At 41.9% G+C, this 19,113-nt stretch overlaps 1 protein-coding gene across 1 annotated transcript in view; it reads left to right on the forward strand.

Moving 5' to 3' along the window:
* Window positions 1–19,113, forward strand: part of LOC126358119 (odorant receptor 43a-like) — a 79,980-nt gene that overhangs the window by 56,647 nt on the left and 4,220 nt on the right. The window contains exons 5-6 of the mRNA XM_050007526.1: window positions 1,857–1,970; window positions 4,562–4,717. Of these exons, the coding sequence (XP_049863483.1) occupies window positions 1,857–1,970; window positions 4,562–4,717 (270 nt within the window). The remainder of the gene's footprint in view (window positions 1–1,856; window positions 1,971–4,561; window positions 4,718–19,113) is intronic.

The raw sequence follows: 19,113 nt of genomic DNA on the forward strand, positions 1-19,113 counted from the left end.
CACCTGGCGCCTCAGTTGGACCAGCGTTCGTGCTGGACGTGCAGACCGCATGAGACGACGCTTCATCCAGTCCCAAACATGCTCAATGGAGTACAGATCCGGAGATCTTGCTGGCCAGGGTAGTTGACTTACACCTTCTAGAGCACGTTGGGTGGCACGGGATACATGCGGACGTGCATTGTCCTGTTGGAACAGCAAGTTCCCTTGCCGGTCTAGGAATGGTAGAACGATGGGTTCGATGACGGTTTGGATGTACCGTACACTATTCAGTGTCCCCTCGACGATCACCAGAGGTGTACGGCCAGTGTAGGAGATCGCTCCCCACACCATGATGCCGGGTGTTGGCCCTGTGTGCCTCGGTCGTACGCAGTCCTGATTGTGGCGCTCACCTGCACGGCGCCAAACACGCATACGACCATCATTGGCACCAAGGCAGAAGCGACTCTCATCGCTGAAGACGACACGTCTCCATTCGTCCCTCCATTCACGCCTGTCGCGACACCACTGGAGGCGGGCTGCACGATGTTGGGGCGTGAGCGGAAGACGGCCTAACGGTGTGCCTGACCGTAGCCTAGCTTCATGGAGACGGTTGCGAATGGTCCTCGCCGATACCCCAGGAGCAACAATGTCCCTAATTTGCTGGGAAGTGGCGGCACTGCGTAGGATCCTACGGTCTTGGCGTGCATCCGTGCGTCGCTGCGGTCCGGTCCCAGGTCGACGGGCACGTGCACCTTCCGCCGACCACTGGCGACAACATCGATGTACTGTGGAGACTTCACGCCCCACGTGTTGAGCAATTCGGCGGTACGTCCACCCGGCCTCCCGCATGCCCACTATACGCCCTCGCTCAAAGTCCGTCAACTGCACATACGGTTCACGTCCACGCTGTCGCGGCATGCTACCAGTGTTAAAAGACTGCGATGGAGCTCCGTATGCCACGGCAAACTGGCTGACACTGACGGCGGCGGTGCACAAATGCTGCGCAGCTAGCGCCATTCGACGGCCAACACCGCGGTTCCTGGTGTGTCCGCTGTGCCGTGCGTGTGATCATTGCTTGTACAGCCCCCTCGCAGTGTCCGGAGCAAGTATGGTGGGTCTGACACACCGGTGTCAATGTGTTCTTTTTTCCATTTCCAGGAGTGTATTACATTATGATACTAGATACTTCAGTTACCTCTAAATATCAATACAACATCATTGGCAGCGTATAACTGCTGACATTTCTTTTGACGACTGAGGAGAGTATACTAAATGACATTACATCAGTATTTACTTCTTTTTGCAGACTAATAATAACCAGTCATCGCCAGTAGTATGTTTTTAGGTTGAATAGAACCTCCAAGAATACGAGCACAAGCTACTCAGTAATGTTTATCTTCCTCTGGGCACCATGTCAGGTACTGAAGTGTGTACACATGGGCGCACAACAGACATTCTACTCTAACGAGTCCAGTCCACTTCTCGGAGCAGTTACAACGGTGCAGAAAACAGCAGGTAGTAAATTATGTGATGTGTTTGTGAGAAGACTATTCGACACGGAGGAAAAACAATTAACTCTCTGAAGAGAGAGTACATTAAGGATCCAATGGTCACAATATCTGTACCTATACTCCAAACATCCTGTAAGTCATCATTTAAAAATGGAATATGTTGATACAGTAAACTCCTATCATAAGGCCAAAATTTGAAAGGCGTTCCATGGCACAAAGCTCTCCCCTACGCTCTCGTGTTGTGGATGAACGAAGGAATCTTTTGTAATGACTGTATAGCCTTTATTCATTCAGTATTATATCTAGCCAGTATATTTATGTCATGTCGTAGTTTTGCTAGAAACTTTAATATTATCAAATGTGTAGGTGTTGCAGAGAGATGGGAATATTACAAAGGCGTTAAAGCCACTGATGACGATCCCACCTATCCTATACGAAACTTTTCTGTACTGCATTGTTGGGCAGATCTTAACTGATCAGGTAAGTGAAACTACATTACGGATTTTAGTGCGATGTCCATATTATTCATAACAAAATTACCTAACACACTCTCGTTAATAATATGTTTATTATGAAAATTCCACAACCATTGTTCATGGCAGTATGAATATATCATCGTCATCATCATCAGCAGCAGCCATTAGACATCCAGTCTTAGCTTATGGCTTATGGCGTTCGTTAGACCTTTCTATACATTACGACCTTCAGCTGTGACCATCCAAGCTTATCCTGTATGTTACTGATGTTACCCATCTATCTTCCATTGGCGTTGTATTGTGAAGTGTTAATTACAAAATACTAAAATACAGAAACTTAGTACATGGATTTTAACTACTGGCATCAGAGCAGTATAAAGCCAACTACAAAACATATCAGAAGAATGTAGTCGGTATTTAGAAAAATGTTCCAAACCGATGAACGAGTAACAACATATTACCGTTTCTGAAAAAAAAAACATTCCATGAAACTGATTTACATAACTATTAAGGATTCTACATGACGTGTAGCGAAGCTTTGAGTATCTGTAACTACAATGTAAGATTTTTACAAGAGGAGTAGGGTGATCTACTTCAGGTGTATCACTAAGATACTGCAATATTAATACTGTGAATCTGTTTACATGGAAAGGCGATCGCGATCAAAAAATTGTATTTTGTCTGAGTAGAATGTCAGCGATGGATTTGAAACCAGCCCTATTTCAAAATAAACTGAAGCTGCGCGTAACATGGGAGATCTGATATTTTTTAGTGATGAAGTGAGATAAACGAAGGTATACAGGCCAAAATAAATGCAATAGGCTGTCAAGTGGGATACGCCAAAGACTAAATCAAATTTGAAACGGACAAAAACACACCAAAAGAAGTTGAAACACTTTTAGGAAGAATGCAGTGAAGTGGATGCGATCGTCGGAAACTGTAGTTGACATTTGTAATACTTTATTGATCAGTACAGAAATAAAGACTGAAAATCGAAGGCACTGAAGCAGCTGTTGGTGCATCGACATTAGAAGAAAGCCAGCACATGGCAGCAGTTCATCAAGATGTACCTGTACAATGTGCAATACAGCTAAAGAAGAGTAGTGTTGCAAGTACTGCATTGGAAATTCTGTTGCCACCTACATGCCGTGACGATCAATGAAGCATGATTAAGTACAGAATAGACAGTCAATACAAAATTCAAAACGGTATGATTTGGTAGCCTTATGTAAAATGCTCGTCTCTTGCAAGTATAAAATGGAGGTTACTTTCTCTAGAACTTTATTCTCACTCTAACAATAACACAATTTCTGCAAGTGTGCGGTTTTGAGTTATTTTACTTGCTTGTTTTTGCTCCCAAATCACGATAATGTTAAATTTTATGGCACTAAAATTTTATAATCTACTCGCAAATATTCACATAGCAAATTTGAAACTTTTTTCAGTAAACAACTTTGCATGATTTGTGTGCTATTTCTCCTGTATGTGTTATTAATTATTCGCTGTTAAAACAAATACCCGTAAACACGACAAATTATTTAATGGGCGGATTTGGTAATTTGAAATAAAAATGGCAGAAGAGGGTACGTAGCAGCGCCATTATCAGTAGAGAAAAAAACAATAAGTACAAATGGAATCGCTGGAGGCGCAGTAAGGAAACTGGATAACTTTTATTTCGTCCGTATCAGTTGCTCTGATATACATTTTTTTTCTTCAGTGGTTACCGCTTTCAGGCTGACACGTCCTTTTTGTCAAACGACGCACCTTTTTTAACCTCACAACTTTGGTTATGTCGGTCGGATGCAACAGTAAACGCGAAGGCTAATACCAATGTGAATATTTGTTGCCCATAGCTTATCTTCCTGTACAGAAGCTGTCATTGACTTTTGGCACAATATTGCGTTACTGGTTATTGATAAAAAGGTGAGTGGTTTGAAAACTGGAGGTGTCAGCCCGAAACCGATAACCACTGCAGCAAAAACTGTATATAAATGCAACTGAGACGAACGAAATATCCAGTTTATTTTGCACTGAACAGTTGCGGACCTACTATTCCGTGGCATCACTCGTCGAATCAGTAAGAGGTGTAGTAGTTCACAGAACACGACACTGGTTGCGACACACACTTAAATGTTTCGCTAACAACTTTTTTCCATGATAATGTTTGAATTGTTGTATTAGTTGTACACAGGTAGCTGCACAACTTAAATAAGTGGGTATGAAGTTGATTTATGGTGTGAAGACAATTTTGCTTACATTGTAACTGCTTTTCAGATATTAAGTGCTTTTAAATAAAATCCGTAACGGTAAATACATAGCAGTATCAACATCAGAAGGACAACAACCGTGAGTTCAAATGGAATACCTAGTGGTGTTGTACAAAATACTGCGTTACATTCTTAAGTGTTTCGAAAACTACTTTTTTCCTTGACAGAATGGTACTTTGTGTATTAGTTCATTGCAGGTATCAGCGTAACTTAAATGAATGGATATGAAACAGTGCAGTGTGACAAAAATAGGTTTGCTTAGGCTGTATTCGTTTTCTCAGATAAACGACTCCTGAGAGCCCTTATAGAGATGTCTTCTGTGTTGCAGAGTGAGAAGCTGGCCCACTCGGCCGTCAACTGTGGCTGGGCCGACAGCGACGCCCGCTTCAAGAGAAGCCTCCTCGTCTTCATGACGGTGGCCGGGAGGCCTCTGGAGATCACGGTGGGCAAGATGTGCAAGCTGTCCAAGCAGATGCTGGTACAGGTCAGTGGACAACAGTCTGAAGCTTTCTTACGCAGAAGTAAAGTCAGACGAGTTTACACGTTCCCATTGCTCGACACTCCCTTCCATGGGAAACCGCCTTGTCGAAGACACTTTCAGTGTCAGGCGGGAGCATCCATTGTCTTCAAAGAACCTGGCCGCTACTCCAGCGGTAGTTTAAAAACAGACAGATTCTCTCACGCCGGACAGGTCTCGGCAGAACAGCCAGGTGAAATGCGTCCTACGTAATGTGGGAAGGAAGGCTTAACAGGCGTAGGGAAAGCTATCCTTAGAAAGGGAGTAAACCTTAAAATAGTCAAAATCCTTCCTGACGGGAATTGGGCGTGAGGCCGATAACTCCACACTGTGAATATGTCATATCACGGAACCACAGCAAGAACCTCAGATGATGGATTGGGAATACACAGTACGACTTCGGCAAAGAAAATGTCGCACTAGGAAAAATGAAAGAAATAGCTGAAGAGATCATGAAGTTTAAGTACAGTATTCTGTAAGAGCAAGAAATGATACAACAAGGGCAAGGTAGAAAGATATGACTCATTGTTCTCTGTTGTATAGTGGACCAGAATGAAGAACTGGTCAATCTGGAACAGGATTTATAATAAGAAAAAAAAGGTATTAAGAAATGTCTTTTGAAAGCTGAACCTATAAACGAATGACACAGCAGACCGACATAAAAGGGAAAATCAGGAATATAAAGATAACAACAGTATATCAACCAAGAGTGGAAGCGGAAGATGGTAAATATAAGTACAAAACTGTGACCTATTGCTAGTATTGGGAGACTTTAAGGCACAGATAGGCATAACATGAGGAAAGTAATGAGACTGGAGATGTGTTACATTAGTTTACTCATCAAGGGTATCTACTTTTCACACAAAAGAATATATCTTGGAACACGGAAATCATGTGCAAGTAAAATAGTTAAACAAAAATGCCCTGTATTAGTAAAAGTACGATATGCTGTGTCAGTCATAGTCGTAAAAGGTTGTGATTCAGACCACCATACTCTACAAGCCATACTCAGAGAGAAGTTAGATGTATTATATAAACCCGAATTAGAAGAAAAACGAACTGAAGTACATTTAAAAAAATGTAAAAGCATACCAGATGAAAATTGAAGACTTCTTGACAGCCAGCGAGGAAAGAATAGGTAAACGAAATAGATGGAACAGGATCCAAAGAGTAGTGAAAAAGTCAGAAGAAGAAACAATTTTGATAAGCACAAAGGGAAGAAATAAATGGATTGATTATGAATGTAGATTAGCGAGTGAACATAAAACTGCAGCAAGACAGAGAGATAGAGAGAGAGAGAGCATAAGAAATGTTAAGCTGTATAAAGAATTAAGGTCTAGTTCTCATAGGAAATGTAAGAAAAAGAATAAGAAAAGTCTTAAACCAAACTTTCAAGAGATAAAAGAACTACAGGTACAGAATAAAACAAAACAGTCTGTCATGTAATGAGGAAGACGAGAATAAATTCTCAACTAACCCAAAATGCATGTAGAAATGGAAATGGTAAGATAATCAGAGAAAATCAGAAAATATTGCAGATGGGGGCAGAATCGTTTGAAGATTTGCTCAATAATAACTCAAACCAGGTACCAAGAGATCCACAAAAACAGGAGGAAAGTATAGAGGCCAGAAAGGATGAAAGTGAAGACGAAAATAGAGGAACAGTGCCGGAGATGTATTTGATGATACATAACATGAAAAATAACAGTCCAGCTAGTGAAACTGCGATAGTATTAGGACTTATAAAATTCGGCAATTCATGCACTAATAAATAACGTATGGGAAAATGAAGGAATTACTTAGGACTACAAACTGGAATAATATGCCCTACTGTATATATAACAAGAATAAAAGTTAGCTTATGAAAGTTACAGAGCCATAACTTTATTGTAGACAGCCTACAAGATACTTTCCAGGATGCTGAATGAAAGAATAAAGAAGGTTGTTGAAGATATCTTCGGAGAATACAAATATTATTTTCGGTGAAATAGACTCACTGATGACCGATGGTTTTGTAATTAGAAAAATAATGGAGACAATTTTATGAATGTGACATGTACCCTCCTCTGCTGATTTTAAACAAGCTTTTGATAGTAATAATAGGCCAGAATTTTATGGGGCACTAAAGGAACTGGGTATCTGTGGCAAACTGAGAAGTGTAGTCAACAATGAAGAACAGAAGGACAAAAGTTGAAGTGATCAACAAAACAACCATGATATTTATTTTTACTTATGGCGTGAAACAGGGTAATGATCTCTCCAAACACATGTTTAACTTATTACTGAACAGAGTGATACAAAAAATAGACAAGAGATCAACAATAATCATGAAATGCAGTCAGATATGTGAATTTTAGATGATATTGCAATTGTGGCCAGAGATGTGAACACCCTTAAATAAATGTACGTAATTGTTGGGTAATAAAGACTCTTACGCCATCTGTTGTGTTGTATTAAGACTGTAGATTGTGCCGTCCTCTGCAGCAGGATAAATAACTTCTTCACTGTAAATGAACGTTGTGAAAATATGTATGTGTGGGCAGAAGCTTTACTGTGTCGATTCGTTGATTTCACTAGTGTGTAGCAACATGTTGGTGCCGAAACCTGGGACTACATGAAGAAATGGAGTGCTGCTTCACATCAAAGAGGACTCGACGCCGTGGGAGAAGGTTTTGAGAGACTTCAATCTCAAACTCCGGGCATGTAATGTCACGTTCAGCTCACACAAATAACTTGCTGCATTGTTCTGAAACTGTAACAAATAACACTAGCAGGAACAAGAAGTAAGTTGATTCAGAACTTTAAATTAGCTATGGATTTTTCTTTGTACCTGCCAACTAATATTGGTTCCTTTGTGTGCGGCTGACTATTGGATGGGATCAGTTTAACTCTAATTACGAAAACCAAACTCGATACCTCAAAAAGAACTGCGAAATCTATTTTCGCCTTCAATAAAGGATAGCAGGGAAAAAACAGTTTTTCATGCTTGACTCAACAAATATTTTTCGCCTCATTTAACTTAAATTTGTTGAGATGTTTTGTTGCTAAATATCCGAAATGTTCCATTTGAAGCCACTGATCAGTTTTAGTAGTACATTAGATGGTTGAGAGCACTTCTTTAATATACATGGCAAAATATGCTACAGAAGTCAATGTGTCACCAGCAGCACAGATTAGATTAGATTAGATTAGATTAATACTTGTTCCATAGATCATGAATACGACACTTCGTAATGATGTGGAACGTGTCAGGTTAATAAAAGATGTCTGTACAAGAAATTACATTACACAAAATATTGCATGACACTAATGATTAAGTTTTTTTTATATATATACTTACTTTATATCTAAAAATTCAGCCAATGAGTAGAAGGAGTTGTCATCTAGAAATTCTTTTAATTTATTTTTAAATGTTAGTTGGCTATCTGTCAGGCTTTTGATGCTGTTTGGTAGGTGCCCAAAGACTTTTGTGGCAGCATAATTTACCCCTTTCTGTGCCAAAGTCAGATTTAACCCTGCATAGTGAAGATCATCCTTTCTCCTGTGTTATAGGTATGCACACTGCTATTACTTTTGAATTGGGTTGGATTATTATCAACAAATTTCATAAGGGAATATATATACTGTGAGGTTACTGTGAGGATCCCTAGATCCTTAAATAGATGTCTGCAGGATGACCGTGGGTGGGCTCCAGCAATTATTCTGATTACACGTTTTTGTGCAATGAATACTTTTCTACTCAACGATGAATTACCCCAGAATATGATGCCATACGTAAGCAGTGAATGAAAGTAGGCATAGTAAGCTAATTTACTGAGATTCTTATCACCAAAATTTGCAATAACCCTAATAGCATACGTAGCTGAACTCAGACGTTTCAGCAGACCATCAATGTGTTGCTTCCAGTTTAACCTCTCATCAATGGACACACCTAAAAATTTTGAAAATTCTACCTTAGCTACAGACTTCTGTTCAAATTCTATATTTATTACTGGAGATGTGCCATTTACTGTACGGAACTGTATATACTGTGTTTTATCAAAATTTAAAGAGAGTCCGTTTGCTGAGAACCACTTAATAATTTTGTGAAAAACATCATTTACAATTACATCACTTAGTTCTTGGTTTTTGGATGTTATTACTATACTTGTATCATCAGCAAAAAGAACTAACTTTGCATCTTCATCAATGTGGAATGGTAAGTCATTAATGTATATCAAGAACAGTAAAGGACCTAAGACCGAACCCTGTGGGACCCCGTGCTTGATAGCACCCCAGTTTGAGGAATCAGCTGTTTTAACATTACACGAACCACTTATTTCAACTTTCTGCATTCTTCCAGTTAAGTATGAATTAAACCATTTGTGCACTGCCTCACTCAAACCATAATGATTTAGCTTATCTAAAAGAATTCCATGATTTACACAATCAAAGGCCTTTGAGAGATCACAAAAAATACCAATGGGTGATGTCCGGTTATTCAGAGCATTTAATATTTGATCAGTGAAAGCATATATAGCATTTTCTGTTGAAAAGCCTTTCTGAAAACCAAACTGACATTTTGTTAGTACTTTATTTTTACAAATATGGGAGGCTACTCTTGAATACATTACTTTCTCAAAAATTTTTGATAGAGCTGTCAGAAGAGAGATTGGGCGGTAGTTGTTGACATCCGACATATCCCCTTTTTTATGCAATGGTTTTACAATGGCATATTTCAGTCTATCAGGGAAAACACCCTGCTCCAAAGAGCTATTACATACGTGGCTGAGAATTCTACTTATCTGTGGGGAACAAGCTTTAAGTACTTTGCTGGAAATGCCATCAATTCCGTAAGAGCTTTTACTTTTCAGTGAGTTTATTATTTTACTGATTTCAGAGGGAGAGGTTGGTGGAATTACAGCTGTTTCAAACTGTGCAGGTATGGCCTCTTCTATTAATAGCCTTGCCTCTTCTAGTGAAGATCTAGATCCTATTTTCTCCACAACATTTAAAAAATGATTATTCAAAATATTTTCAATTTCTGATTGTTTGTTAGTGCACTTGTCATTCAATTTTATTGCACTAAAGTCTTCCTGTGCTCTTGGTTGCCCTGTTTCCCTTTCAATAATATTCCAAATTGCTTTAATTTTATTATAAGAGTTACTGATCTCAGACATGATACACATGCTTCTGGACTTTTTAATAACTTTTCTTAGTACCGCACAATAGTTTTTATAATATTGAACAATTTCGGGGTCAGTACTCCATCTTGCTGTTAGATACAGTTCTCTTTTGCGGTTGCAAGATATTCTTATTCCTTTAGTTAGCCAAGGTTTTTTATATGTTTTCTTGGAATTATGTTTAACTATTTTCTTGGGAAAACAATTTTCAAATACCCTTAAAAATGTATTGTGAAATAAGTTATATTTCAAGTTTGCATCGGGTTCCTTATACACTTCATCCCAGTCTAGCTGCTGTAGGCTTTCCCTAAAGTTTGCAATATTTATATTGTTAATTGAACGCACTGCTTTGAAAGTCTGATTTATTGTACTGCATGGAGCTATGTCATGTACTGTAACAAGCTGTGCACTATGATCTGAAAGACCATTCTCAACAGGATAAGCATTTATATCCCTAAACTTATCTTGGTCTATAAAAAAGTTATCTATCAATGTACTGCTGTTCTTTGTTATCCGAGTAGGAAAATCAATGACGGAGCTCAAATTGAAAGAACTGAGTAATACTAAAAGGTCATTCTTCCTATTACACTCTTTCAGGGAATCAACATTGAAATCCCCACAAATGATAATTTGCTTCCCCCTGTCTGACAGATAGCACAACAAAGCATCCAAGTTTTCCAGAAATAGCTGGAAATTCCCTGAGGGGGACCTATACACTGTTACAATTATGAAAGTGCCATCCTTTAGTTTAAGTTCAGTGGCACATGCTTCCATATGTTGCTCTACACAAAATTTTTTAGTTTCTAAATTTTTTGCACTGTGGAAGCTTTTGACATATATGGCAACTCCTCCTCTCATCATATTATCTCTACTTACATGTGCAGCTAATTTGTACCCATTGATGCTAATCTTTTGCATATCAGTGACAATGTGATGCTCAGACAGTGGGCCCAAAATGGCATCCACTGGTAAGTTGGTCGTACTTTCCTTATACAGAACTTTATTGAATACTGCATAGCCGTTCCATCTGTTGAGAACTGCAACCATCACTAAGGAGGGGGGGGGGGGGCTGCTAACGGCTCACACTCCAGGACAGCGCCAGCCAGATAAACGCATTTGACGGTTCTACAGCAGCAGAAGAAGTCGAACACTTCCAGGAACGCCTGGAGGAAATATTGGAAGAGTTGGCCGGACTCATCGATACTACACATAATTTGCTGGATGACTCTGATTACGAAGCCGACACAAAAGCTTGTGAGGAATATACTGATAAATGCAAACGTGACCTCCTAAACACGAAAAGCCTTCTAAGAGAAGCATACTCAGGAGACAGAAGTGCGACGTCAGCGGCTTAATAACACTTCTGTAGAGACATAAAATTGCCTAATATCAAATTACATCCATTCTCATGTGACATGGAAGCTTGGCCCCGATTTTGGAAGCAATTCACAACTTCCATGGACGAGAATCAGATGGTGTCAACCAGTAACAAGCATGTATTCCTCCATGGTTACCTTGATGGGGAATCTAAGGACTTTGGTTGATGGCACAGCTGCTATAGCTGACACATATGAGCAGACTAAGCAAATTATGAAATCCAAGAATGGGGATGAGAACAGAATTATCAAAAGTCACCTGGATTTCTTGTAGAATCTTGACACTTCGACTTCAGGCAGTCTAGAGGCTCTCAATCCACAGCATTGAGTGCTATAAATGCATACAAGCACTACGAGCACTAGGAGAAAATGTGGTCTCTTATGGGAGAGCGTAGGCACCCAAATTTCTTCGAGCCTTTCCTGAAGGAAAGTGCAAAATTGGCTTGTGCATGCCCGAAGGCTAAAGATTGAAAAAGGGGACCTCACTCACCTCATGGAGTTCCTAAATGAAGAGCTGGAAGAAGCTATCAACATACGCAAAATTCTTGGAAATGCTGTTCCACACGAAAAGTATGTACCAAAACTGCCTGGCATTTAAAGGTTATAACGGAGACCGGAAGCAGAAACAACGAAATTCAGAGCCCTTCTGTTGTATTGCGACAAAAGAGGGCACTGGGGCCAAGACTGCAAGCTTATACACAAGAATAGACGCCCTCAAGACAATGAAACGTTGCTTCCTATGCCTTAGGCATGGCCGCAACATAGATCAGTGTTTCAAACTGAGAAAGGCGTTCTGTATCAAATGTAAGAGTGAGCAACGCATTTCCATCTTTAGTGGACATACCATTACAGTAAATAAAATTGTAACTATAAGCTCTAACTTCACATACCTGCAGACTGCTCATATGAGGATCATAGGAACTGGTAAGAGGAGACACATCCATCCTAGACACAGGGAGTTAATCGAGTTTCATTCACCATTCACTGATTGAATCTCTCCAGCTGAGTGTCAATGGAAGCACTACTCTGGAGATAACAACTTTTGAATCCACTTACAGTTCATCCCTCTCAAGGAAGAAGGAGCATTTTATCATGACAGGGTGCTCCACCAATTCCCATGTACCAGTGACAGTCTTTGAAAGCGCAAATAATTTTTCACCGCAACCAAAAGTGCCACAGGATGTAGGAGATATGGCCTTGAGGGGTAGTAAACGGATGGCAGATCCTAAAGGGGACACTGAAGGTCTACCTATTCAGATCCTGATTGTAGCCGATTATTATTGGAGAATCGTGACTTTGGAACAACCAATCAAGGTATCACCAACACTGATTCTTCTCCCAAGAATCTCCGGATATGTCCTCAGTGGAATCAGAAGTTGATGATTGCTCTGCTGACGGTGGTACTAGATCTCTAGTACCACCGTCAGCAGAGCAACCATCAACTTCATTCAGGATACGTTCAGTGATATGTCTGATAAGTCAGTTAGCCGATTTTGGGATCTGAAGACAATCGGGATAATAGAACATCAAGAGCGAGCATTACCACCCGTGGACCACCCTATTTATCAAGAATTCCGAGAGTCATACTGTGTGGAATATGGCTGTAGAGTTGTGTCCCTGCCTCAAAAGAAGAATATACCATTCTCCTGCAACCGCACAACTGCTGAAGCTCGCCTTCACTCGTTGCAAAACAAGCTGCAAGGGAACAGAGCGATGAAGATCATCACTCAACGTAGGAGCTTCACAAATGACAAATATTAATTTGCTAACTGATGAGTTTAGGTGTTGAAAGGTAAAAATACACTATTTGCTGATACTGACTCAATAATGTTGAATGAATAGCTGTAGATGCTATTCATTCCCAACATGTAACATATGAGGATATGGAGAGTGTGCATATAACATAGTACAATTTAATGTGTAGTAATGTGTCCACATGGATGGAACATAGTATCCACGTCGTTCTGGAAGCATAGTTTAGGTATATGCGCACCCTCAATCACGTGCTATCCATATGACGCTGATTTGTTCAGAATAGCTGTGTCAGGTTTAGTATCTGTGGCAGTTTTTGTTCCACAAATAGTATCTACAAAGTAAGTGGGGCTTACATGAAACGGACACACAGTTGAGAACCAAAGAGCGTGAGCTCGCCATGAATCATCCTTTCCTTGCCAGTGAACCAGTACAACAATGAAAACACACTGTTTAATCGCCATTACCAGTGTAAAAGCACCCCACTTGGCTCATAGAGTCGCTGCTTAGTAGCAAGACGCCAGTCATTGAATCATGCTAATGTAAACTGCTGAGTGCTGTATGTAGGCCACACTGGTCTCAGAAAGATTTCAGCTGATCTGTATTAAGGATTTGGTTTTGGAACGGAATTAGTATGTATTTTTATACTGTGTGGGATGCTGTAGGATCGTCAGCTGGAGATGAATTTTGTGGTGTGTCGGAGGAATTACGTGAAGGTATTTGTATTCTGTATCGGCGGAGGTTCACCAAGTTGTTGCTAGTGATTTATACACTCCTGGAAATGGAAAAAAGAACACATTGACACCGGTGTGTCAGATCCACCATACTTGCTCCAGACACTGCGAGAGGGCTGTACAAGCAATGATCACACGCACGGCACAGCAGACACACCAGGAACCGCGGTGTTGGCCGTCGAATGGCGCTAGCTGCGCAGCATTTGTGCACCGCCGCCGTCAGTGTCAGCCAGTTTGCCGTGGCATACGGAGCTCCATCGCAGTCTTTAACACTGTTAGCATGCCGCGACAGCGTGGACGTGAACCGTATGTGCAGTTGACGGACTTTGAGCGAGGGCGTATAGTGGGCATGCGGGAGACCGGGTGGACGTACCGCCGAATTGCTCAACACGTGGGGCGTGAGGTCTCCACAGTACATCGATGTTGTCGCCAGTGGTCGGCGGAAGGTGCACGTGCCCGTCGACATGGGACCGGACCGCAGCGACGCACGGATGCACGCCAAGACCGTAGGATCCTACGCAGTGCCGTAGGGGACCGCACCGCCACTTCCCAGCAAATTAGGGACACTGTTGCTCCTGGGGTATCGACGAGGACCATTCGCAACCATCTCCATGAAGTTGGGCTACGGTCCCGCACACCGTTAGGCCGTCTTCCGCTCACGCCCCAACATCGTGCAACCCGCCTCCAGTGCTGTCGCGACAGGCGTGAATGGAGGGACGAATGTAGACGTGTCGTCTTCAGCGATGAGAGTCGCTTCTGCCTTGGTGCCAATGATGGTCGTATGCGTGTTTGGCGCCGTGCAGGTGAGCGCCACAATCAGGACTGCATATGACCGAGGCACACAGGGCCAACACCCGGCATCATTGTGTGGGGAGCGATCTCCTACACTGGCCGTACACCTCTGGTGATCGTCGAGGGGACACTGAATAGTGCACGGTACATCCAAACCGTCGTCGAACCCATCGTTCTACCATTCCTAGACCGGCAAGGGAACTTGCTGTTCCAACAGGACAATGCACGTCCGCATGTATCCTGTGCCACCCAACGTGCTCTAGAAGGTGTAAGTCAACTACCCTGGCCAGCAAGATCTCCGGATCTGTCCCCCATTGAGCATGTTTGGGACTGGATGAAGCGTCGTCTCACGCGGTGTGCACGTCCAGCACGAACGCTGGTCCAACTGAGGCGCCAGGTGGAAATGGCATAGCAAGGCGTTCCACAGGACTACATCCAGCATCTCTACGATCGTCTCCATGGAAGAATAGCAGCCTGCATTGCTGCGAAAGGTGGATATACACTGTACTAGTGCCGACATTGTGCATGCTCTGTTGCCTGTGTCTATGTGCCTGTGGTTCTGTCAGTGTGATCATGTGATGTATCTTACCCCAGGAATGTGTCAATAAAGTTTGCCCTTCCTGGGACAATGAATTCACGGTGTTCTTATTTCAATTTCCAGGAGTGTATAATGTATCGACGAACGTAATGGATGTTTTAGCTAACGAAAGTTACGAATTATCTGTGGATGAAGTCTAGATGAAAGAACTCCACGCAGCCTCACCTCCAAGTGAGATGTATGGGCAACTGTGTCCGTCACCTCACATGCGTAGCACAATTTTGTTGCGGGGTGCTGACCACGGGTACTGGCTAAGAGGTCTCTTTGGAGCACTACGGCCTGCTCAAATTAGTAAGATGTCAGGCCCTAGCAGTCATAATGCAGTTGAAATAAAAAAGAACGCAGTTTGCAAAAATTCTGGTAAGTGCCTCTTACTACCAAAACACTTACTCGTTCCTGAATTACCGCTTGGAGCACCTATCATAGTAGTAGCCCAATCCGCTGCTAGGTAATTTAATTCTGCCCTTATGTTTTTTAACTGCAGTTCACATTGCACAGCTTCTTTATTTAATCTTGATTCAAAATGTTCTGCATTTTTAAGTACCTCCTTTTTTACGATCTACCACTCTACCTGACAAATGATTAACAGATACAGAGGTTCTTTCCTAAAGCGCATTTTGCTTCTACATACAAATTTTCACTCCACCACCCTGTTCATCCTGCATTTTATCCAACCAATCCCCAAAAGCTCAACAGAAAACGAAAGAAAATTTTGTCCACCTCGCGACAGAACTAGCTGGGAAAATGAACGAATCTTTTGAGTGTTTTGCAAATGAACAAATAGTACAAATGGGAGATAATTTCTAGCGTTTATCAAGCGAACAATCCACTCACATTGCTAGATTGAACACAGGCTTAGAACAGAAGCACACTTTTTGGCACCTGGATCCCTTGTACTGTACTGCACAGCTTGCCCACGATCGAGAAGGGTTCGTCCGATCAGACAAATGCTCGAGTGACCATTTTTTTTCTGTTCGTAAATCGTCTGCTATAACTCAATTAGTGGATTTAAAAATCGTATGTAAAAGTTTACCAGAATTGGTAACACAATTAAAGTCAGATATTAAGGTATTAAAAGACACACAGTGTAAATTACAAAGTACTATGCAGCACCTAACTAATCAGGATACTTAAATGAATAATGAATTTGTTAGCTAGTTGCAAGAAAAGTTCGAATGAGTTACTATGTGCCTACCTGCTCATTGTAACAAAATTAATAATTGCTTCGTTAAATGGTTACATGAAACTAACACACTAATCAACGAAGCCTAAAAAAATGAGCAACAAGTTGTAGTATGGAATGTATGTGCACATGTGGCTGATCGTGTGAATGATAGCGAAGAAATAAAATCTGATCCAGGTCAGCTTAAGTCTGCGCTTACATACGAACTTCCACAATGGAATGAAAACATGGTAACTCAAGTGAAGAAGCTGTAGCAGGAAACATCCACTGTATGTAATAACGGAGCCGAGACTTCGGCTGCTGTTGATGGAGGCCTCGCTGCACCTGATATCATAGATTACTAGAATTCTTATAAACAATCTGAGCGAGTTTTTCTATTTCAATAGAGCTCTCCCTGTATTCAAGAACGCCCGAGGGAGGAGTACACAACCCACAACGTTATAACAGTAAAGGGGGGACTTCTACTACTCTGAAAAATACACTCTAAGAATAAAAAATGGAAGTATAGTGAAGGAATTATCTGAATAGGACTGAAATGGGTTATATTTGATGTACATGTACAGACAAACAAATGATTACGGTTTCAGAGAAAAATGAGTATTTACTCCAGAGAAAAAACTTCAAAAAATGAGTAACTCAATAACGTGTCTGTCCAATAATGTGTAGTATTCCAAGAAACAGGCATTGAGCATTGAACTATACAGATTGCATATAGAACTAGCAAATCACATAAAGTATACAAATTTTCTTGATGAATTAATTAACAGGGTTAGACCATACACAGATAACTTAATTGGAAGAAAAAGTTCAATACACCAAAAGAAACTCACCAGAATGATAAATCATACAAACATCTATCAATCACATCACCAATACAACAAGAACACTTTTCACAAAAGAGATATTTACAGACATAAATTATCTCAAAAAGAGAGCAGCCTGCTTGAAAGGCACCCGAATATCTTTTACTGGCACACTGGACAATAGAAAATATCATAACAGAAACCAAACACATCATTAAGCAAGAAGAAGAACTAAACGCACCTGAATCCAAAGCAAATCTAACAAGAGAACTAGTCGCTGAGGAAATAAGAAACACAATGAAGGAGAACAAAACTATTATAAAAGGAAATACAATGGCAACTGAAGAAAAACCTAAAAAGAAAGTACAGAAGAATTAATGCAAGAAAATTGCATTACCACAAAAACCGACAAGCGTCATTCGATTGTAATCATAAAAAACAGAAATACACTCCTGGAAATTGAAATAAGGTCACCGTGAATTCATTGTCCCAGGAAGGGGAAACTTTATTGACACATTCCTGGGGTCAGATACATCACATGATCACACTGACAGAACCACAGGCACATAGAGACAGGCAACAGAGCATGCACAATGTCGGCACTAGTACAGTGTATACCCACCTTTCGCAGCAATGCAGGCTGCTAGATCCGAAGATCTTGCTGGCCAGGGTAGTTGACTTACACCTTGTACAGCACGTTGGGTGGCACGAGATACATGCGGACGTGCATTGTCCTGTTGGAACAGCAAGTTCCCTTGCCGGTCTAGGAATGGTGGAACGATGGGTTCGATGACGGTTTGGATGTACCGTGCACTATTCACTGTCCCCTCGACGATCACCAGAGGTGTACAGCCAGTGTAGGAGATCGCTCCCCACCCCATGATGCCGGGTGTTGGCCCTGTGTGCCTCGGTCGTATGCAGTCCGGATTCTGGCGCTCACCTGCACGGAGCCAAACACGCATACGACCATCATTGGCACCAAGGCAGAAGGGACTTGACACGTCTCCATTCGTCCCTCCATTCACGCCTGTCGCGACACCACTGGAGGCGGGCTGCACGATGTTGGGGCGTGAGCGAAAGACGGCCTAACGGTGTGCGGGACCGTAGCCCAGCTTCATGGAGACGGTTGCGAATGGTCCTCGACGATACCCGGGCAGAAACAGTGTCCCTAATTTGCTGGGAAGTACGGTGCAGTCCCCTACGGCATTACGTAGGATCCTACGGTCTTGGCGTGCATCCGTGCGTCGCTGCGGTCCGGTCCCAGGTCGACGGGCACGTGCACCTTCCGCCGACCACTGGCGACAACATCGATGAACTGTGGAGACCTCACGCCCCACGTGTTGAGCAATTCGGCGGTACGTCCACCCGGCCTTCCGCATGCCCACTATACGCCCTCGCTCAAAGTCCGTCAACTGCACATACGGTTCACGTCCACGCTGTCGTGGCATGCTACCAGTGTTAAAGACTGCGATGGAGCTCCGTATGCCACGGCAAACTGGCTGACACTGACGGCGGCGGTGCACAAATGCTGCGCAGCTAACGCCATTCGACGGCCAACACCGCGGTTCCTGGTGTGTCCGCTGTGCCGTGCGTGTGATCATTGCTTGTACAGCCCTCTCGAAGTGTCCGGAGCAAGTATGGTGGGCCTGACACACCGGTGTCAATGTGTTCTTTTTTCCATTTCCAGGAGTGTACATTGACAAAACGTTAGAATTCATCGAAACTAAAAATTTCAGAGACTTAACAAGTTTTTCAACAAACTGATAACAAAGAAATTTACAGAACAGTCTGGAAAACATAGAAACAATTTTTGCAGACTCATAGATTAAGAGGATGATACAGAAAAATCCCCACTTCAAAAACATTGCCTGAACTTCACAAACCTTGAATTCCTACGCATCCATTGATAAACTTTACCAAAGCATTAACATACTACTTAGCCACACACATACACACTCTGCTA

Source organism: Schistocerca gregaria, chromosome 1, assembly GCF_023897955.1.
Source record: "Schistocerca gregaria isolate iqSchGreg1 chromosome 1, iqSchGreg1.2, whole genome shotgun sequence".
NCBI lineage: Eukaryota > Metazoa > Arthropoda > Insecta > Orthoptera > Acrididae > Schistocerca > Schistocerca gregaria.